Below are 22,846 nucleotides of genomic sequence, written 5' to 3' on the forward strand. Positions count from 1 at the left end.
TACTTGCTGGTAGCAGGGTCTCATATGGTTCTTGAATGATTCACACAGATTTGGAATTGATTTGGCTGATTTGACTTCGGACACAAAATTTTTTCCATAAAAAAAAGATGCTAACAGCCTGTGTCTGGTGAATTCTTATCCTGGAGAGAAGATGAATGAGAACCATTAGACTCTAGCATAGCAGTTTATAAATGAACTGAGTGAGAGGATGGTTTGCGAGAATGAACCATGTGAAACCACCACATCTCACTTTCTCTAATTTGCTCTCTAATTAATTGATGTCTGTGTCTGTGTTGATTTGTGTTGGTGCCGCTGTGATGGCTCTTATGAGAGACCTGGTTTCAACTTGATTGTTTCTTTACCTGAGCAAGCCATTTAAAAACACCAGCTAGCTAGTAGCTACCTCTTCACCCTGCCCCAGGGAAACAGTCAGTGACAGTTGCTGCCTCCCAACCCTACAATCCAAATTAACATGACATTTAAAGGAGGGGAGAAAGGAGATAATAATGTTCCTATTTTACAAATGGGGGTGTGAGGCACAGGGGGAAGACTAAAGACTTGTCCAAGGTCATATAAGAAACATACAGCAGAGAAGGGAATTGAGCCTAGCTCTTCTGAGGCTCAGCCTATGCATGTAACCATAGTCCCAGGCTCCCTTTCTGAAGAAGTTCTACTGCAATGGGGGCTAAAAAAAAATCATAGGAAATGAGGGATGGAAGGGACCTTAGGAGGTCATCTAGTCCACCTCCCTGCTCAAAGCAGGACCATCCCCAACTAGATATTTTGTGGCAGGCATGTCACAAATTAACCCCACATTTTCTCTGAGTATAACTCTGATCCCCTCCTTCTGCCAGATCATCTGTTCTGCTTTCTGCTCCCTGACCAATCTGCTGCTCTGTTTTGTGCTCCCTGTCTTGTCTGACACTGCGCTGTTTGCCCCCTCCCTGGTTTGACAAGTGCCACACAGAGGCTGCCCATACCACTTCGGCATCCCTGACACAGTTTGGCCACCCCTGTTTGACTGCATGAGAGATTGTAGACTGCTTGGTGAAAAGGTGGTTGAAATGTCAGTGTGGTAGCAGCCAGTTTGAGAATGTGATACCCCCACATGTCAGTCTAGCAGGCTACAGGACAAAGACAGAGACAGGTATGTTGGCAGAGAGGCAAATGAACTGACAGAACTTTACACTGAGTAGTGTAACAATATAACAGGAGAGTGCCCCCCTCCTTGATAGACTTAGTACACAGGTTGAGCTAGCCTTTTTGACAGACTTTCCTACAAAACACATGTGCAAAGGATGCATGATTTTTTTGGTCAAAATTCTGATTGTCCTATGTGATCAACACTCCCTGTACGAGTGTGAATATTTCAGTCTGTCATATAGACATACTCAGTCCTTTTAAGACCGATTGCATTTCAGACTACATCTGAATTCAGTTGCTCCTTGCTAAAAACTAAATCTCAGGAGCTGCTAGCAGCTGGGATGATTAAAACTCACCCCATGTTCCAGTGTATATTGGACTGGTGGAGAATAGAATTATCCAAGGGAACGGACCTGGTGAAATCTAAAATACATGCTGTGGTCCCTCCACCTGCACGCTGATTGGTTAAAAGCAGCTCATGCTGGATTTGCTAAGAAGAAACCAAGGGGAGGTTTTATTTTAAAGAAGGTGGGGGTGAGAGAGTAATATTGTCTGAGGATAATTTTGATTGGCTGGGGGAGGGCAGGAGCCAGCGAGAGTGCTGAGCCTGCATTCATGAGATACAGTAAGAAAGCTCATTCTCTCTGCCTCTCGCTTCAGATGCAGGGATGGACCACAGAGCTGTGACTGTATACTAGCAGAGAGCATGATTGGACTGGAGTCTCAGAGGAGTGTCAGCAGCACTGTGAATGAAGCTCCGTGGCTCACTTACCATAGGCTCTGTCTGTGTGAGAGGAAACAGGGATCATTAAAGTGAGCGGAGCATCTCAGGGCAGAGCAATGTGGCTAAGAGCAACGGGGCATGGGATCTGTTCACCTTTTGGATAATTTCTGTTCTCGCCCACAAAGCTGTGCAGCGTCCCCTATGCAAGTGGGTGGCATGTGGAGCCAAGGTTTTATATGGCATTTGTGATAAATGCAAGATCCAACTTTTTTCTAAATTTTGTTGCTTTGGGTACAGTGTCTCTCTCTCTCTTTTTCGTTTTTGGTAGCGGGCCGGGCCGGGGGGGAAAGTGTGACACCGGAGGGAATGTTTTCTTGTTCAGAAATCTCTCTCACGCGGAAGCACGCTGTTCCCTTACTCCTGGCTAAGCAGACTTCAGTTCACCAACTTGCACGCTTAACTCCTTGACAGAATGGCAGGCCAAAGAACAGCTGTTGCAAAGCAATAGGGGGATAAGGAAAGAGGAAAATAATTAATAAGCCTATCGCCCCCGCCGCCAACACTCAGCAACTACTGCATCACTACTAACCACGGACCGCTCGGAAGTCACCATGCGCAGGTCTAGCACCGATGAATCGACCTATCACAGGAGCCCTTCTTTGGACAGCAAGGATTACAGTTTTCCAAATGGCGCCTTCCGTCGCTACAGCAGCATGTACGGTGGCCAGTTTGGAGCTGCCAGCAACTCATTTTTTGGATTCCACACCAACCCAGGCCCTAAGGCCACCAAGGCTAAGTACACGTCCCCCAAGGGAAACAAGTACGTTGTCTTTTACCTGGATCTCTCATTTATTTTTCTCCTAGAACTGAAGAGGTGCAGCATGGCTCACAACTGTCTCCAGTGCATCAAGTACCTAATGTTTGTCTTCAACCTTCTCTTCTGGGTGAGTACATGCTACAAACCACAAGATGTTTGCATTTGTGTTTATTAAGTTTGTGGTGGTTTGTAAAGTTGTTTGTGGTGCTTTATAAGGTTATTGTTTCTTTTACGCTTCCTAACAGCTGAAAATCGCATGTAAGTGAGGTCTAGGCCAGTCCTCCTTTGGCTATGCTTAGATGGAGCCAAGATAATATGCGTGGTTCTACAACCCAAACAGTAAGACCCTGATATAGGGCAAAATACACTGTATGCAAGGTCACTTGTATAGATGTTCTTTGGTACCTGGAAGTTGTATGTTCACTGCATGGCCTTGATTCTTCACTAGTTCAATCTACACCTAACTTTGAGTATGTGAATGGTCTCATTGGAATCAGTAGGACTATTGTGTGCTTAAAAATAAGCAAGTGCTGAAGTGCTCTGCTAGACTTAGGACAATGTGCTAAGTATCTTACACTATTCAGTTGGTTATGAGGAATCTGCAGATAATTTTTCTTCCCCATCATTGCTGGCTCCCTGTGTAAGTATTTCCTCTCAGAGTTGTATATCTAAACTGAAATCCAGTGCCTGTCTCACCTAGTTTGAATTATTTGAGGTGGTTATTTCATGGCCTGAATTCACCCGAATAGGAGGTACTCATGGGCCACCACGGCACACAGGACAGGACGTATCTGCATGCATCTCTATGTCATTTTAATAGATTAAGCAGTTGGCAAAAGCAGGCAGGTGGGTATTTCTCTGCAGTGAGGGTCCTGAATGCTGTGATCCATGTTAAAATGAAATAACTTGATTGGTAAGATGGTAGAGAAAGGGAGTTCTTGTTGAAGGTAGCCCACTGCAGTTCCCAGTGTGGGAGGCTCTCTTAATAGGGGCCTGTCTTCAGTTACTTCATTTGTGTTGCCCCCAATGTGGACCATCAGTGTGCTAAGGCAGAAGGGAGTGTCCTGGCAGCTCTATATTGGTACAAGAAAGGACATGGGGTAGGGGGGAGTGTATTGTAGCTGAAATTCCTTGCTTGCTTACTACAGATTCTCTATGCTATCATGCCTTGCCAGAGGTGAAAGAAAAGGATGTGTGCACTAAACTGAAAGAGTATTTTTCCCCCTTGTATTAAGCACTAGAGTACAGCTGCTAAAGCCATGCATGCTGCAGTGTCTTGTGCATCAGAAAGCACTACATGTAGGTAAGTTCCACTGGTATGAGTAACACCCCAATGCCAAGGGGTCAGGATGTAATAAACTAATATGCATCCACTGAGTGTCCTGGTTCAAAGAAGGGATATAAAAAAACAGGGAGGGGGGCCTTTTAAAGCCCCAGATAAGCTGATAGAAAGTGTCTCCATGGGACTGCAGCTTGTCTTCCAGCTCTGATTTTCACATGCTGCTGGGGTCCCATAAGTCGCCTGATGTTTATCCCAGCTTATTCCAAAGCTTCCTGAAAAAGAAAGGGATGCTGGTTCTTGCTCTTTTAAGCCTTTTGCTTCCTCTTAGACAATCAGCCGCCTCTGACCAAGATTATGGAGCAGTCGGCAATCTGAATGGTGTGCTAGAGAAATCCGATGGAGTTCTGGCATAAATAGCCCTTTTAAAAACTATGTTTGGCGGTGCCACAAAGACTGTTCTCCCTATGCTGCTTCCTTTTATTCCATTCAGCCTGAACCGAAGCTTATGCATATGTTTAAAAATGTATTGCTGCGTGCAATGTGCATGCATTTACAATGGGAAGATGCCAGGCTATTTCCTCAGAGTGTTTCACAGTGGCAAAGCTGTAACAGTTTTTCAGTAGCAGGGGTGAGGGTTGGAGGGGGAGATTTTCTTCCACTGAAACCATGAACGCTTGTCCCAAGCATTTGGGGGGAAAGGGCTGGTTAAAATGAAAGAAAATATGCATCATAACAGTGCAGGCACAGGGAACGGGTGGTGTCAAGTGCTGCAGCACGGTCTCTACTTTGTTTCCCTTTGACATGCTTCGTGCACAGCAGGAATGATTGATGATGATCGTGTCCAAATGAGGTTTGCACGGTGTGTAGCTGGAACGGACGTGGATCTTCACCTTCTCACATGGCAGAGAGTAAATCCAAAGAAGTTATTCGAAGGTACTGGCTTAAGTGGATCCACATTAAAGAAAAATACAAAGGACTTATTTCTAATGCTTGGATCATACTTTGGGGTTTTGTTTTTGCTTTTAAAAAGTTGCTGCCAGTCACCTGGCTTGTAATATTGGCTGAGAAATGAAAGGAAAAGAGTTTATAGAGTGCTCAGGAGAAGCAGGGTTCTTCTTTGACTGAATACCTGCCAAAGTATTTTGCTGTCCTCTTATCCTGTTCTAACTCTGTACCCTGCCCAACCTTTCCAGATGACAAAAGAAAGCAAAAGGAGAAACAGTTTTTTTCTAGCCTATGCCTTCTAAATACAAACAACAGAAGTTGTCCGTCCCCCCCATAATGAGCAATCATTACATTAAATGTGAGAGAGCCCCTGCTCCCACAGCCTCTTTTTGCTTTGTGCCTGGTTATGAACAAATGTTTGGATTTTCTTTTCACAAAATGTAGTTCTCTTTTGCTCTGCCTCCCCTATTGAACAGCTTCATGTATATTTGTGGGCTTCTTCAGCCCATTTCTGTGCATGGATAGCTCTCCCTCATCTAAAAAGGGGGGACATCAGCATACTCCACCGAGGACTAGCTCCTGTGGGTGGGTCACTGCTGCATTTCTGAGGAAAAATCTTGGCTACAAGTATGGTAAATTTATAAGTGACACAATCCCAAAGGCCTTGATTTTAAACATTTCTGGCAGGCTTTATTGCTTTAGGTGTTGTACTTGTATTGTAAAATTTTTACAAGCTGTCATGCAGCTTGTGAAATTAGAGCAAAAATATCCTCCATTGTCTTGCAGCTGGGTCAAACACAAAGAGTTTTTGCAGCCGTCAGTGGCTGAGGTATCTGACCAAATGCAGATCTATCCCCTGGTAATGCATGCCATAAGTCACTGGCTTAGGGCAAGATTCTCATCACTTTCTATTCCTTGAGTAGCTCCCTGCTCCCTAAAGAGTCCTGTTTGAATTCATTATTCACTCTTGGAGTAGCGTGCTCCTCAACTCAAGTATGAATATCAGAATGTGGCCCATAATTGTTAGAAGGCAGCACTGTATGTCTAACGGGACTTGTCACAGAGATGTCATTTCCCGGAGAGTCACCATATGCAATATTCATTGTATTGCTATGTTGGCTCATCAGCTCCCTAAAAGACTTCCTTTGCCTGATGTATAAGGCGTGCCTAGGATTGTTCAGTTATACAGCCTTTGATTTTCTTATGCTGAATCCCTCTAACTCTGGAGATCTCCTCACCTGATCACTAAGCAGATATTCTCCTTGAGAAATACCCAGGGAACACAACCAGATTCTTTCTACCTTCCATTGTCTTTACACGCACAGTTTCCTTGAAACAGTCGCTGAAATTAACAACTTTATTTTTGTGCAGAGAACTTCAGGCTCTGCTGAGCCTACTTTTGTTGGTGGGGGTGGCACTTTACCAAAGTAGGATTAAGGTCCCAAAGGCAGCATGAGTGTTACACAAAGGTAAAGAGCAACTCTTTGTTTTACCTTCTATATTTTCCCAGATTTATCTATATGCTCCCACGTTCTTTGACTGTTAATTCAAGAACCACCTTTCTAAAATACAGAAAAAGGAAACAAGGTAGATCATACTTGTGTTTCCTTTATCTCTTTCTTTCTCACAGAACCGTGTGCTGGAAGAAGCAGGAAATTAGTTATTAACTCTTACAGGTTTTTTTTTTTTAAAGGACATTTGTTTGACACATCAGATAATGAAATAACCAACAGAAAATATGAAAAAGGAAACAATCTCCTGAGCGGTGATACCCTAAGGAACAGATACTGAAAACTGAAGAGGGCACAAGAGGCAAAGTAGAGCAGTTCAGTCCAGTGGCAGATCCCAAGGGCGGGAGTGCAGTGGTGCAGTTGCACCCCACTTTGATTTCTGCTGCACCCGAAGTTTAAAAACTGCCTAGCCATGGCAGCAGCATTTCTATTTAGGCAGCAGTGAGGAAATCAATTGACTTCATGGCTCATTGTAATCTACCTAATTCCTTCTAAACTCTTTATTCCACAGTTGTTAATGATCCTCACTCATTTTTAATGATCTTGATGTTCCACTAATTAAGCTATTTTTCTTTCTGCCATTATGCTGTCTGCTACTGGGTCCTGGTAGTGGACCTCCTATTTCACAGTCCTGTAGACTTTTTTTTAAGTCTGGCTAGAAGTGTTAACTCAAGTGAACATTAACTCAGGTGTGGAAATAACTTTCAGTGAAGCATTGCATCCACTTCCAATATGTTTAAGAAGGCTAGGTTTTGTTTTATGAATTTGAAAAAGAGATGTATATTTATTGCTAATGGCTGCAGAGCTAATGAAACAACTTTTGATTATGTTTGCCTCGTTTGTTTTCTTATGAGATGATATAGCAAATTAATGCACCTTTCAGTAAAGTTATATTTGTTTTTGTTTCAATCTCATTAGTTAAACTTCTCATTTCTTTTTAACAGGAGAAAAGTATATATTGTGTTACATGTGATGATGCACCCACTAACAGCACCCTCCTCCCTTTCAAAATCCTAGATCTGCCCGTGGTTGGGTTAATTCTCATTGCTCATCTCTATACAAATGTTGTCTTCTCAATATTAAAACATATTAAAATGGTTTTTAATGTTAGCACGTCAAGCCTTGGAAGGGATCTGTGAACATATTCTTTTGTGTTGATGAAATCACTGGTTGAAAAGGGGGAAAAATTGTCACTCATGGCTTTTTGATTTGCCAGGTGCCATCTGCTTCGTATGTCAGATGTAGGATGAGTAACCAAGAAGGCTACTTTCTTCCGTGCTGGTCTTAGAGCCAATGTTGCATAAACTCTCCTGTTGTTTCATCTTTCAGCCTGTATAAAATTCTTGACAGCTCTGAAGTGTGACACTGCTGCACCTTGGCTTCCAAGGCAGCTCTTTTACAGGCTCAGCTGCAACAATCTGAAATACAGGTTCTAAGGTTTGGTGTACAGACATTGGGCATTAGCATGGTGTGGGAGGCAGGAAGATGTTCTCTACAAAAAAGAAAGAAAACCATGTTTTAAGAAAGGAAATAAATATTGGTTAAAAGTTTTAGGATGGTACCACCTATCTCTCTTTGCTGGGTTATTACTTATAAACATTTTTCCTTTGAATAGATGAGATCATAATTTATATCATAAGTACAAAAAATACTTGACATCAGCACCTCGTGCTTAGGGGATGATACCCCAGGTCATCAGTAAACAGGATTTAAGGCCAGTATGTGACACTGGCTGTGCTTCTGCATTAAGTTTTAAGATCTTTCCCTCAGTCCTCTGTGCAGGGTATCTGGAGTTTGGCCCTGGGCATCCATAAGTAAAGTGCAGTACATGCTTGGAACTCTCCCTTTTTTTCCCACACACATGCATACATACTGGAAGTTAGGGAATGGGCAGGAAGAGGCAGAGAACAGGTGAAGGCTTGGTTCTGTCTTCAGAAATGCATTAGTCAGCCTGGTGAGTTGGTGCACCAGAGGCATTGCCAGTACTGAACTGCAACTCTCTGGAAATAATTGAGGGGAAGGGAGTGGGAATCATTGTTCTCTGAGAGATAGTTCCTCCATGTGCTGCTCTTAGAGACACAGTGGTACATCACCTCTCATTAAAGGCTGTATCCTAAAGCCAAAAAATCCAGCCTTTGGCATGCAAATTCTAAAAGAGGAAAAGACTCCCAGTGCACTGACTCTGCAATGTACTCCAAACAGCAGGCATGAGGCACAGGCTAATCTTAACGTGTCATTGGGCAGCTGCTTCATGAATGATTCAGTCCTTGCATGCTGACCTCCCCTCATTATGACCACTGGGTGGGGGTAGAGGGACATCTCTCACCTTCTTATCACCCCAGCCAAACCTGCGGAACCAATTAACTATTGAAGAAGAGCTTCTGTCTGACCACATGTTTGTTCCTATAAAAGTGAATATTTGTGGGGGGCAGGGATGGTAGGAGGAACCTGATGATTTTGTTGAAGCAGTTTCATCCCCCTTCATATGCATCAGTTTACTAGATTGGTCTGAATACATCTGGCAAGAAATCTCATTGAGTGTAAATGGCTGAGGATTGTCATCCTAGTTGTTCAAGGGATCAAACATTTAATCAGTAGAGACAACACTTCAGTAGGTCACTGAACTGGTCAAAAAGTTCCCCCTTCCCTCAGCAACTTCAGTTTAGACCTGGTGCCAGGGCCAGATTAATGCATAGGCAGAATAGACACATGTCTAGGTCCCCAAGTGAAGAAAGCACCCAGTTGTGCTTATTTTACATACTATAATTATTGAGTGGACACACATACACACACACACACACACACACTCACACACACACACACAGTATTGAGTAGGGGCCCATGTGTTTGTTTGCCTAGGGCCAACTAAAGGGTTAATCCAGTCCTGTTTGGTGCCTCTATTCTCTTTCCTGTAGTACTAAAAGAGGAAAAATGGTGCTACCTCTGCCCTTGAGTGGCTAAAGAAGCAAAACGTGGTGCATACTAGTTTCTTCTGCCTGCATTTCTGAAGTGAGGATGGAGGTAACAGGAGCGGGTAGGAAACTAAGGGCTGAACTGTGGAACCCCCTCCTCACTTTCACAAACCCTTATCTAAGAAGGCCCACTGGCTTCAGTATCCTGCTTTGTGCAAGTGCTCATTTGGAAGTGTTGTGTATCCAGGACCCTGTTATCAGTTAGGACCATGCCTTCTCTCTTGGAAGGGACTTGGATGTACAGGCAGTTCTCGACTGACAACATTTCGAGTTACAACGTTTCACACCTACAACGTTTATAAATTGACATCCTGGTTCAACTTTATGACATCAGTTTTAGGTTTACAACGCTTGATCTGATGCAATGCCACACCAGTGAACAAGTTTGCTGCATCACCCATCTCCCTGGAGAACATCTGTTCAAACTTCCTTGGACGTTTCTTTAAGAAAGCAGACAAGACTCCAGAAAAACCTGCAGCCAAGACTCCTGAGAAGACTGCAGCCAAGAACCCTTCAAAAAGTCCAACCAAGAGCCTTTGAAAAAGTCCAGCAAAGTCACCTCAAGGAAGTCCTTCCAAATCAATATGATTGCTATTTACAGTATAAATACATTAATGTAGCTACATTACTCATCTATAACTGATTGAGCACAACATTCGGGGGTATTTTGGGTGAAAATAGGGTATCGGGCCTTGGTTCAGGAGCCAATCTTCCATTTATAACATTGTTTCTTATGAGAAAATTGGTTCCAGGTTACAACGTTTCGACTTAAGACGCAGTTTTCAGGAACCAATTGTGTCGTAAGTCTGAGGACTGCCTATATATTTATCACCTACCCAAAAGGGAGACTTTAGGATAAAAAATAATTAGAAACAAACCAAGCTTTTAATAGAAAAGAAAAATGCATCTCAGACTAATTTTTGTCAGGTGCCTTCTCTATATGCCGAACAGCTGATGGAATGAACCCATAGAATATGGTGCGTTTTGGTCATGAAGAAAATTACATTCCTAAAACACTTAGTACAGTCATAACTGAGTGTTCCTTGTTTGGGCCAGTGGAAGATGATAAATTCAAAATAGTCATACCCCAGTATTGCATCATTTCTAATACCTTCTCCCTGGCATTTTAACTTGAAGAGTTTAAAGGTTTGCCTATCCTTGCTTCTCTTGCATGACTCACCATCAGTAGAGCTTGTGATCCATTTGAGAGCAACTAATGCGATGTAATTCATTTCATTTGTGTGTCATGTCTCTTTCCCCTGCCATGTGTCTCTTTGGATTATTAGCTCTTTAGGGCAAGGATTGCCTGCTATTCTGTATTCATGCAGTGCCTTGCACAATAGGTCCTATTTTCAGATGGCCCTTAAAATTAGTAATTAGTTAATAATAGCATTGAACTGTGATTACTTTCTTTTTATTGAACATAACTTCTGGAACAGAAAGGAAATTTGTGTAGGACACAATGGCTGCATAAGACACTCCTGAATTGAGCTAAGCTGATAATATAAGCACTGTTTGGTCTGCAAAAAATGAAAATGTAGAGTTGTATAGTAAAGCTATCAAATGAGGAATGCTCATGGGGGTTTCAGCTGGCAGATTATATTTCTTAGCACTGTCCTGTAATTGTTTCTCCTGAAAATGGTAAGCCATCACAAGATGCTACAGAAATAAATGTAATTGACTTGCAATCTGTAATTGGACTGTCATACTATAATGCATCTAGAAATCTCTCCTCAATAAAGAAAAAATACTACTTTGAAATGTACTTGTACAACTAGATCATACGCTTCAACATAATTCAAAACAATTGGCCGAGGCTTTCTCTGGAGACACAGTGTACTTGAAATAGAAAGGGTAGGGGGCCAGGGGGCTGGTATGTTAGCACTGAAGAGCTGTGATTTAACTTTAGGCATTTCTTCAGTACAGTGGCACCTATACATGTGCTCCAAGGTTGGGGGGGCAGGAAGTTTTAATTAGAGCCGCTCTTGAATGCTGTTGTAATTAAAATGCCCACAGTGTCTCGTGTAATCAGCATCCTGCATTTCAAAATGGCGGTGGGGCGCTTTAACTAAAGCTCATTTAACAAGCTTTAGTTAAGGTGCCCCAGCCACCATTTGAAATATGGGGACACTGAATACATGAGATGTTGCAGCATGCTGGAGCGTTCTGATTAGAATGCTCCAGCAGATTCAATTAATTGTGTAAAAGTGCCTATTAATGTTTCAGGCAATCTGACCTTTCCTTTTTACCCACTCTCCAAGTACTGTTGCATCTGAACTATGATTCTGCACAGTGACCTTGCCTCCTTTCAAGTCTATTCAAAATATTGCTGCTAAAAACATCTGGCTCACTGCTTTCTCCACTTCAGATACCAGCTTCTTCTTGTCCTTACCTGCAAGAGCCTTCCTGATTCAGACACACCCAGCCTATCTATCTTTTCTGTTATTTTCTTGCAATATCAACTCTTGTCTACTCTCTGGCCTTGATCTGCCACTTTTTTCATGAGCATACATTAATTTTTATTTTTATCTCATCTCTCATGGGGAAATGTCTCCATCAGACTCCCCTCCCTGTAACTTTGCCCTGTCTATCCCTCTTTAAGACTTACCTCTGCTGTAGTGCCAAGTGCTACCATGTTTCAACAATATCGCTACTGATAGTGCATTTATCATGCACATTGGTTGCACATACTGATAATCTGTGCTAATTCGTGTTATTTGCACCTTGCTCTCTCTTCTCCTGCAGCTCTCACTTTGTTCCATGTTGCTTGCTGATTGTAGACTTTTCCAGGCAGGGTCACTCTTTTCTCTGTATATCCTTCCTGTACCAACCCTTACAGAACTCCAACATTGCTGAGGCCTCTAGGCATTACAGTAATACAAACAGCATTGCAGCAAACTCACACTTTGTTGCTTCTCATTTGGCGCTCACAGTCAGTGTAGTTAGCTCTTGGCTTTCATTAATACTAAATTCACATGCACGAAGTGCTTCTGTTGAAATAAATGAGTCTTTCCTCTGACATCAATAGGATTTGGTTCCCTTGGGCTTTGAGGCCAAGAAAAAAATAACATGGGGGGGATACTTAGAAGGGGAGGGGGGTGTTACACACTCCTAGGTATTAGAGAGGTAGTTAGCTATGTTAGCCTCAAGTTACAGAAGGCAGGTCAGGGTGGTACCTTATAGACTAACTCATTCCTACGTACTAGTTATCATACCGTGGACAAAAGGTAATGCTTTTTTAAAGCAATGCCCTAAATCCTATTTTTCACAACAGATGCAGGGACTTAGGAGCCCACATGTCACAAAGATTTAGAAGCTATCTAAGACTTAGGAGGTGCTTGAGATGATTATTACAATGTGTAGCTGTCCAGGGGCTGGTTTTGAACTAGCTAGATTGAGGACAGAGAACAGTGTAACCACTGCTTTTGGTCCTCAATCTAGCTAGTTGAGAACCAGCCCCTGAACAGCTACATGTGGAGGCAGGGACTGTAGCAACCCTGTGTATTCAGGGTTCTGGCAGGGAATAAAGCTTGTTCTGCCACAGGTTCCCTGCTATCAGAATCTGAGCTAGCTAATTTAAAAATATTTTTACACAAGATGCAGCCACACCTCTGGATTAAAGAGTTACCCTTGACCTCCCTAACAGTAACTAAAAAATGGAAATTACCAGTACATGCTTAAAAAAAAAAGTCATCCAATACCTTCAGCTGCTTAATGTTTACACTCTGCTATGTGCTTTTTAAGTACTCAGGAACCTTGTAACACCCAGGTAAGGCATTCAGTTATGTTACTAAACTTATCACAAATGCAGGCCAACGTTTTTTTAAATGTGTCCGAAACCTTTGCAATCTTTTTCTGAGTTTGTATCCAAGCTGGGATTCGAACTCAGGAGTCCCTGGCTCCCAGTTTTGTGCTTACACCACTGTGTCTGTTAACAGTAGTTTTTTAAAAATGGGAATACAATTATGAAAGATCACACTCTACTTCTTAAAAAATTAAATGTTTATATAAAAATGTTAAGGACTTGTGTGTTACTGTTTACAAGTGTAAGACTAGGTCTATACTAGAATCTCTTTCTGGGATAATGAAGTCAGGTGGGAGTATGATTTGTTACAATACTTTTATACCATCAAAAAGCTGTTCTGTATGTATAGCATCCATGGCAAAATTATCCTTTTCCAGTAGGAGTTTCATTCAGAGAACTGATAAATTATGCTGGCAAAAGAAATCTTTTGCCAGTACAAACTGTCTTTCAATTAAGGGGATTTGCTATAACTACTAGCAAAAACTTTCTAGCATAGACAAAACCTAAAAAACACCAATGCTATCTTTATGCCTTCTGAGCAGCCCTGAATTTGAAGAAATAAACTGGAGCAGGTTGTGTGGGGTGCAATTGGTGATATGTTTATGCTGTCTTGATTTGCTTGATGTTGAAGAAGGATTCTTTTCTGTGAATGTAAAACTCTGGTCTGGTCTTCTGCCAAGGCCACTTTGAGCCCTTGGAGGTTTTTGCATATCTGAAACTTGGAAGTGTGACTTTAGGAGTTATAAATTAATAGGGCACATCCAGACAATCAGGAACATGCAGTGTGTGGTGCCGCAGCCCTGTCTGTGGTGCTACATACTGCATGCACTGCTTATTCAGGCATTCCCTACGCTGCTAATCTGTAGCACGGGGGTGTTTTTAAACAATGAGAAACCCGTACCCAAAAAAACCAGGGTAGCGCATGTGGCAGCAGCACACGCTGACTGAAACTGGAACCTGGCTGGCTGGAGCCACACTCTAGCTGTGGCCAAGCCTCCTGCTGCTGGGGGCAGAGAAACCTGCAAAATTAAAGGTGCTGCTGTGCACACGGTCAGGAGCATAGCCAGGCAGCCAGCTCTCTGCAGGTAAGGCTAATGGGGGGAGAAAGTGGGGAAGGGGCGCAGATGGAGGCCCCCACAGTGAGTGAGAGTGGGGCAGGGGCTGAGGCAGGGGCAGGTGTTGCTCAATCAGGGCAGTGAATGTGACCCCGGGGCAGGAGTGGGATGGGGCCATGGATGGCTCATTCAGGGGATACAGGAAGGTACGGGGCGGGGGGGGGGCAGCTCTCCATCACTGTGTGCACCCCCAGGGGAGGGGGGACTGGGCCAGGGCTGGACTTGGGGTGGGCTCAGCTGCACAGGGTGGGTGGCATTGGTGGCACTGGGAGGATTTTGGGGGGCTATAGCCACCCCAAAATTCCCCATAGTCCCCCGGTAGACAACTTCTCTAGACAGTCTATTCCACTGCCTCGCTATTCTAACAGTGAAGAAGTTCTGGATAGCCAGTCTAAACTGTGCTGCAACTTCAAGCCACAGGTCCACATCCTCCTCTTTGCAGCAAGAAAGAAAAGGTGCTCTCCCTCTTCTTTATGGCATCCCTTCAAGAATTTGAAGACTGCTGTCATGTCTCCTCTTAATTTTTTTTTCCACAAGCTGAACACACCCAGTTCTTTTAGCGTCTCTTCGTATGACTTGCCTTCCAAGCCCTTGATCATCTTTGTTGCCCACCTCTGGACCATCTCTAACTTTTCCATAACCTTTTTAAAATGTGGAGCCCAGAATTTCCCACACTACTCCATAGTTTCATAGTATCATAGCTGGTAGGGTCAGAAGGGACCTGAGCAGATCAAGTCCGACCCCCTGCCATGGACAGGAAAGAATCCTGGGGTCAAACGACCCCAGCAAGGTGTCTATCTAGCCTCCTTTTGAAGACCCCCAGGGTAGGAGCGAGCACCACTTCCCTTGGAAGTTGTTTCCAGATCCTAGCTGCCCTGACTGTGAAGTAGTGCCTCCTGATATCTAGCCTGAATTGACTCTCAGTCACCTTATGGCCGTTATTCCTTGTTACTCCCAGTAGCGCTCGGGGGAACAGGGACTCCCCATTGCCTGCTGGTCTCCCTTGACCAATTTGTAGACAGTCATCAGATCTCCCCCCCTTCTCTTGCAAAGGCTGAACAGGTTCAGGTCCCGTAGTCTCTCCTCGTAGGGCCTGCCCTGCTGTCCCCGGATCATGCGGGTGGCCCTCCTCTGGACCCTCTGAATGCTGTGCACATCCCTCCTGAAGTGCAGCGCCCAGAACTGCACGTAGTACTCCAACTGTGGCCTGATCAGCGTCACGTAGAGGGGGAGGATCACCTCCTCTGTGGATGCATGACAAGGTGCGGTTGGCCTTCCTGACTGTCCCCACACTGTCGGCCCATGTTCATCTTGGAATCAATAATGACTCCAAGATCCTTTTCTGTCTCTGCACTGACAAGAAAGGAGTTCCCCAGCCTGTAGGTATGCTGCTGGTTCTTCCTCTCCAGGTGCAGTACCTTGCACTTGTCCGTATTGAAACCCATCTTATTCTCATCCTCCCACCCCTGTAACCTGTCCAGATCTAGTTGCAGCCTGTCCCTGTCCTCCAGCGTGCCCAGTTCTCCCCACATCTTGGTGTCATCTGTGAATTTGAACAAGGTGCTTTTCACCCCATCATCCAAGTCACTGATGAAGATGTTGAACAGTGCGGGCCCGAGGACCGAGCCCTGGGGAACCCCACTGCCCACATCCCTCCAGGTTGAATAAGACCCATCCACCTCCGCTCTCTGGGTTCGGCCCTCCAGCCAATTTGCGATCCATTTGACAGTGTAGGTATCGACACCACAGTTGCTTAATTTCTTAATGAGAATGGGGTGAGAGATGGTGTCGAAGGCCTTCCTAAAGTCCAGAAAGACTTTGTCCACTGTGACACCTGCATCCAAGGCTTTGTGACCTGGTCATAGAAGGCCACCAGGTTGGTTTGACAGGACCTGCCTCTAATGAGCCCTTGTTGATTGCCCCTAAGCATAATCTGCCCTGCTGGTCCCTCCCAGATGTGTTCCTGGATAATTTTCTCAAGAAGCTTCCCCAGGACCAAGGTAAGACTAATGGGCCTGTAGTTTCCTGGGTCTTCCTTCCTCCATTTTTTGAAAATAGGGACCGCACTGACCCTTTTCCAGTTCTTCGGCACCTTGCCAGTGCACCACGAGTGCTTGTAAAGCTGTGCCAGGGGTCCCGCAATGACCTCTGCCAGTTCCCTCAGCACTCTGGGGTGGAGAACATCAGAACATGCTGATTTGAACATGTCTAGTCCCTCCAGAAGTTCCCTGACTAGGTCCTCACTGACCCTGGGCCTGGCAGCGCCTCCCCTGGGTCTGTCGGTGATACCGGTAGGGGGGATGCTCTGGTACCTGCTCAAAAAATGAAGGCAAAGAAATTGTTAAAGAGGTCATCTTTGTCATCTGGTGAGACCACCAGATTTCCTAGTGTGTCCTGCAGAGGCCCTACGTTACCCGGTAGGCCTCCAGATGAGGCCTACCCAGTGTCAAGTAGAGAAGTACTGTCACCTCCCGTGTTGCGACTTGGTGGCTTTGGCTTTGAATACTGGCTACATAAAATGAAAGAGGGTGTGTTGTTTTTGTTAGGTGCTTGTATGTTTAAATTATTATGCAACAGCAGTAGGTGGCACTACAAACTGAGCCATCAGCACAGATGCCTTTCCGAGTTTCTGGCTGACAGTTAAAACTCTACAGAATGATACTAGCTGATGGCTGAAGCAAAATGAGGTAATGGCACCAGAAAAACTGCAAAGATTTGTATATACGGAGGAGGGGTGAGAGGCAGAGGTCTGATTTCTTTTCTGACTCCTGAGCTGCAGGAGATTTTTGAAGTGGACATATGATCCGTTTGCAATGAAAAGACAGTGTTGAAGAGGCCTTCAGGCACAGCTGTAGCACAAAACAATTTACTTTCTTGGCAGCCCCAACCAAGCCCCAAACATCCCATTTTTATTGTTTTGCTAAAAGTGAAAAACTTGACACTCAATTTTTCACCACTTTCTGACACTGGCCTTTGCTTCTTAACAAACACTCCACAAAACCTTTTTTTTTTTCCAAGGCAAAAAGCTATTTTATTAGTCTAAAGTAGTATTGTTCCAACTACATTGATTTTTGTGAGCAGAAGGAAATACAATGATAATCTAGTCTGGGCTTCTGTGTCAAACGGGCCGTAGAATTTCATTCAGTGACTCCTGCAGTGGAGGGAATTATTTTTTCCTGCTCTGTTATGAAGCCCAATAACTTGTTGATTGAACTCATTTGTTTAATTAACAATTATTGTGTCCTCACAGTCTGCACAACATTAAGAATATGAGGAAAGTTCACAGGAGCAGTTGGATTCCAGATAACCGTGTTTATTAACTACATGCAAGTATCCAAGACCTGACTGTGTGTGTGCACGGTTATTCTGGGTGAGCTGCTGATGGTTTCTGCAGTAGGAAGTTTCTGCTCCACTTTTTAAGAAGAGTAGGAAGTCCACTAGAGCAGTGGTCCTCAACCTTTTTTGTACTGGGACCCATTTGTTAACATTGGCCAGTCCTGACTCAGCGCCCTTCACTCCCAACCCGCTGCCCCCATGCCCCAGCATCCCAGTGTGTGGGGCAGGGGAGGCCCCAAGCAGCCCCTTAAAGGCTGGATTTGTGCCAGCCTGCAAGGGAAAAGCCACAGTTTCCCATGTTTTTCTCTTTTAAAGTTTCTTGATAGATTTTTAAGGTTTGTTCCATGCCCTTTCAGATATATTCTTGCGTCCTACTTTTGGGTTGTGACCCACGGGTTGAGAAACACTGCACTAGAGGGATCCCAGACTACTTAAAGGGGCATAGCTTCTATCTGTAGATTATTCAATTATCCTACTTTAGTTTGAAAGGGTCTACAGAAAATTACAAATAGATTACTATTATAACTATAAATAATTCACCGTATCGTGCTCATTAAGTCTGAGGGATGGTTTACATCTTCATTCTGGGCAACAGCTTATAAGCATCACTGCAGTATCTGGAACAGTACCTGCAGTTTCTGATATTTCCAAATCACCAATGTCTTCCTGCTTTGTAGCACTGAGGTCATTTATAGCAGAATCAGGGAGAAGGGCTCACTATCACTATTGGAAGTCACTGTCTAGGCTGTATTGTAGGCTCAGTATTTTCAGTAGACCTCCGTGTTAGAACTTATTGTTGCTCTCATGCTCAGAAGCTTGCTTATGTGTTTGCAAGGAATCATAAAAAATGAGGGTTGGAAGGGACCTCAGGTGGTCATCTCATCCAACCCCCTGCTCAAGGCAGAACCAACAAGATTGTCCCAGTCAAAGCAAGGTATAGCCGGGTCTTAAAAACCTCCAAGGAAGGAGATTGCACCACCTCTCTGGGTAACCTGTTCCAGTGTTTTACTGCCCTCCTAGTGAGAAAATTCTTCCTACTATGTAACCTAAACTTCCCCTGGTTCAACTTGAGACCATTGCTCCTTGTTCTGTCATCTGCCACCACTGACAACAGTCTAGCTCCATCTTCTTTTGAACCCTGTTTCAGGAGTTGAAGGCTGCTATTAAATCCCCTCTCGGTTTCCTCTTCTCCAGACTAAATAAGCCGTTCCCTCAGTCTTTCCTCCTAAGTCATGTCCCCCAGCCCCCTCACCATTTTGGTTGCCCTCTGCTGGACTCTCCCCAATTTCTCTACATCCTTTCTGTAGCGGGGGAAGGAGGGCAACTTTTTCTCTAGCCTTGGGTGCTGCTGCCTCTGTCTAATAAAATGGAGCACTGGTCTGTGATGTAATCACTTCAGGTTTCCATGCTCTAATTTGGGAATCATTTAGTAAGACTTCTTTTCCATCCTACATGAAACTGCACTGTCAGGCATGGCTCTCTCTAGCCATTTGCCAGTTTCTTTCTAATGCCCTTCTGCAGGTTGGGATTTAAGAAATCTGGGCAAGACTTTAAATTATACTCCATAAGCAGTGTCTCTGGCATCTGATTCATAGCGGCATAGAATGCATTCCTATAGGTAGACAGAAAAATTGCAATCTTGTGTTGTAAGCTACATTGGTCTGGGGTTGTAGTGCAAATTGCTTCTTTGAATGCCTGAATAAATCTTTCTACTAATCCATTTGTGGCAGGAGCTGATATGACATGTTTGATATAATTTTGTTTAACAAACAACTGTAACTCTTCAGATGTGAATTGAGTTCTGTTGTCACTTACAATCTGTTCAGGAATTCCAGTGCTTGAAAACCAGAGTCTAAACACACCCACAAGCTGTGTGCTGAACTAGTTGGGTTCACACAGAATACCATGGGTCATTTAGAACAAGTATCTACTGCTCTCAAAACCAGATGCCCCATAAGTAGCCAAGCAGAGTTCCTAGACCAGTGGTTTTCAACCTGTGGGCCCCTTGGGGTCTGCAGACTATGTCAAAGGGGTCTGTGAAAGATGACTTTGACCAATCAAAACTTTATGACTACCCACACTTACAGTTCAACGGGGTCCATATCTCCATTCAAAATTTCCACAGAGATTTGCACTTCCATTTTAAAGGTCTGCAGATGAAAAAAGGTTGAAAACCACTGTCCTAGAGATTTACTGCCACTCTCAATGATTCGGTAGAGCATGTTTAGGCATGTGCTGCGTCATTGACAACTTTGCCATGGTGTCGCTGTTTCTGTTACAAGTGTACAAGTCACTGGTGACTCTGCACAGTTCCTGGCCAGAGCTTTCATTTTTCAGTTCCCAAATGACATTCATATAGTTAGTAGAATATGCAGGACTGAGCTTCATGGAATAATGATCCTTATGCTACACGTTAAGCAACCTTGATAGACTTTTAGCTGTTCTTCTCCAGTAAAGAAACCTGGAAACAGTTGTTTGTGTGCATGAATCCATCCATACATTGTAATGCCATATCCTTCAGCCAGCACAGGTTTCTTTTTAGATTTGCAGTGTGCCGTGGCCTTTGGCAGTTGCAAGGGTTCAGATTTTACTACATAGAACATATTGACAGTCTCTGGTTCCACTTTAGTGTCCTCATCTGCCTCTTTTGGCAGTAGACTTAATAAACCTACATTTGATTGGTACGTTTGAGTTCATTATCATAGTAGTATGTATCCAAGAATATTGCTCCTCTCTGTAACTCAGCTGCAGCCATTGCTGATGCCCCTTTCTTTGAGTTAAAATTTGAAACTAGAGCTTGACAATCTCTTATCAAACTAAATTGCTTCCCACAGAGGTAGTGGTGAAACTTTTTAACTCCCCAGACAACAACTCAGAACTTCTCTGTCTTTTTGGACATAGCTATATTCTGTCGAGGTAAGATATCTGGTAGCAAAGCCAACAGACCTTTCACCTTGATATTCTATTACACGTGAAATTACTGCCCCCATTCTGTATGGGGAAGTATCATGAGTTAACTTTTATAGGCATTGTTGTGTGCAATGATCCGTGCAGATGATACGAGTTTCCAGGCTTCATCAAAAGGGTCATTGCACTGTGTAGGCCAGCACCATTTCTGAATGCTGTGTGAAACTCATTCAGGAGCTGTAAATCTGTTGCTGTGTTAGGTAGGTGCTTATGGCAATAAGTGACCAGTCCCCAAAAGGAGGATAATTGTGGCATATATTGTGGTGGGGATGGCTTCACTTTTTTTCAGGTATTTAATGCAAAGCATTTTGTTAATGATGTAGTCATAGGACAGTTGAACCCTGGAAAAAATCAAATTTTCCAATTTGCTCTAAGACCATATTTGGTTATCTGTGTGAGTCTATTCAAGTGTTCCTCATCACTAACTCTCATGGCCAAAATACTATTCAAGTAACAGCAGGTGCCAGGAGTGCCCTGTGATACCCTGTTCTTGTTGCCAAATGGGAGATGCAAATGCTATTGCAAATGCTAGGCCTTTGTATTGAAACAAGCCTTTGTGTGTGCACTAATTGTGAAGCACCAGTAGCACAGCTCAGAGGGTGGGGCGATTGGGGCAGTACTGACTTAGACAGGGTGTCAGTTAGTATGGCTCCATTCCCCCAGAAGTCTTTACCACAGCAGGGGCAGCCCTGCTGGCTGTAGGAGCAGAGCAAGCACAGCTCCATGCCCAGTATAGTGTAAAAATTGAGGAAGAGAGGGGTGGAATGATGCCCCCTGGAAGGCCTTGTTATGGGAGGCACAGGCCTGTCCTGGGGGATGGCAGGGAGTGAACAGGGCACCAGGAGCAGCCGCTGGGGAGCCTGCACCTCTGTCTGTCCTCCTAGCACCAGCAGCCCAAGCCTGCGCTGCTGAAACAGCAGCCACTGCAGTTAGAAGAGCCTCTCTCCTGAACCCTTCCTCTCTCTCCACTGACTAGCATTATCTCCTTCCTCCCCCACTTCTGCCACAGGCACTGGAGGAGCTGGCCATTCTTTTACAAAGCACTTCTTGTCACTATCCTTAATTTCCATTTGTAGATAGGCTTAAACTCCATCAAACTTGGAGAAATGCTTACACCCTGTACTAAGGCAAGCAGATCCTCTATTCTAGGTTCCTCCTTTGTGATCCTGAGTTGCTAGTAGCTCTGAAATCACCACAAATACAGACTGCCCCATTTGATTTAATCAGTAGTGATTGGTAGGGGGTCCATTTACTCCAGTTAACATTGGCTATAATTTCAGAGTCCTATACATTTTTTTTTTTACCTTTGGCTGTATCCCAAAGCTTGGTAAGCTTTGCAGAATTTAGTAATTAATAATTAATTGTCCTCTTCAAGCATAATTTTCTCTTTTATATGTTTCCTGTGTTTCTGATATGATCCTAAAAGATACCAGCTGCCAGGTCCAAAAGTTCACTAATTTTTGCTTTTGTCTGGAAACATTACTTTATTTTGAAGCTTTCAGGCACCTTATGCTTTGCAGGTCCAGCTTAAAATCTGTTTCAGCCATTCTCTCCCCAAAAGTACGTGACCTCTTGTTTCATAACATAGCAATTTAGCAGAAGCTGATAGAGTTATATGTCATCTTTCCTGTAATATTACCTGAGGGAGTGCGGATTTCCCTAGTTTGTTTTCAGAAGTGCTGAAGTTTTCTGACACTTCACCTTTTAACTGTCTCCCACAACATTCTCATCAGTAAGATAAAGAAATATGGTCTACAGCATGAAACTACAAATGCATAACTATAAAATGGGAAATGACTGGCTAGACTGCAATACTACAGAAGAGGATTTGCGGATTATAGTGGACCACAAGATGAATGTAAGTCAACAGTGTAATATTGTTGCAGAAACACTATTAGATTTCTGGGATGTATTAATAGAAGAATCACATACAGATCACAGGAAGTACATTTTCTATTATATTTGGCCCTGGTGATGCCTCACCTAATGTATTGTGTCCAGTTTTAAATAATACGCTTGCAAGAAAAAAACAGATAAATTGGAAGGAGTTCATAGGAGATCAACAAAAAATGCTTAGAGGTCTTGAAAACATGACAGTTGAAATAATTGTGATTATTTAATCTGGAAGAAAGAAGTCTGATGGGGGATCTGGTAACAGTCTTTGCATACCAAAAGGGCCGTGATAAAGAATTTAGCAATCACTTGTTCTCTGGGTCTTTATGGAACAGG

The 22,846-nt window shown here is 43.7% G+C and overlaps 1 protein-coding gene across 6 annotated transcripts in view; it reads left to right on the forward strand.

Annotated features, from left to right (window-relative positions):
- Positions 1-22,846, forward strand: part of TSPAN4 (tetraspanin 4) — an 878,022-nt gene that overhangs the window by 489,859 nt on the left and 365,317 nt on the right. For 4 of the 6 annotated variants that reach the window (XM_059722559.1, XM_059722561.1, XM_059722558.1 and 1 more), the window contains one exon: positions 2,732-2,811. In XM_059722559.1, the coding sequence (XP_059578542.1) occupies positions 2,732-2,811 (80 nt within the window). Of the gene's footprint in view, positions 1-1,788; positions 2,812-14,142; positions 14,285-22,846 lie in introns of those variants that run through there. The other 2 variants (XM_059722557.1, XM_019485144.2) reach the window with 2 other exon arrangements.

This window comes from Alligator mississippiensis, chromosome 2 (genome assembly GCF_030867095.1).
Source record: "Alligator mississippiensis isolate rAllMis1 chromosome 2, rAllMis1, whole genome shotgun sequence".
Taxonomy (NCBI): Eukaryota; Metazoa; Chordata; order Crocodylia; family Alligatoridae; genus Alligator; species Alligator mississippiensis.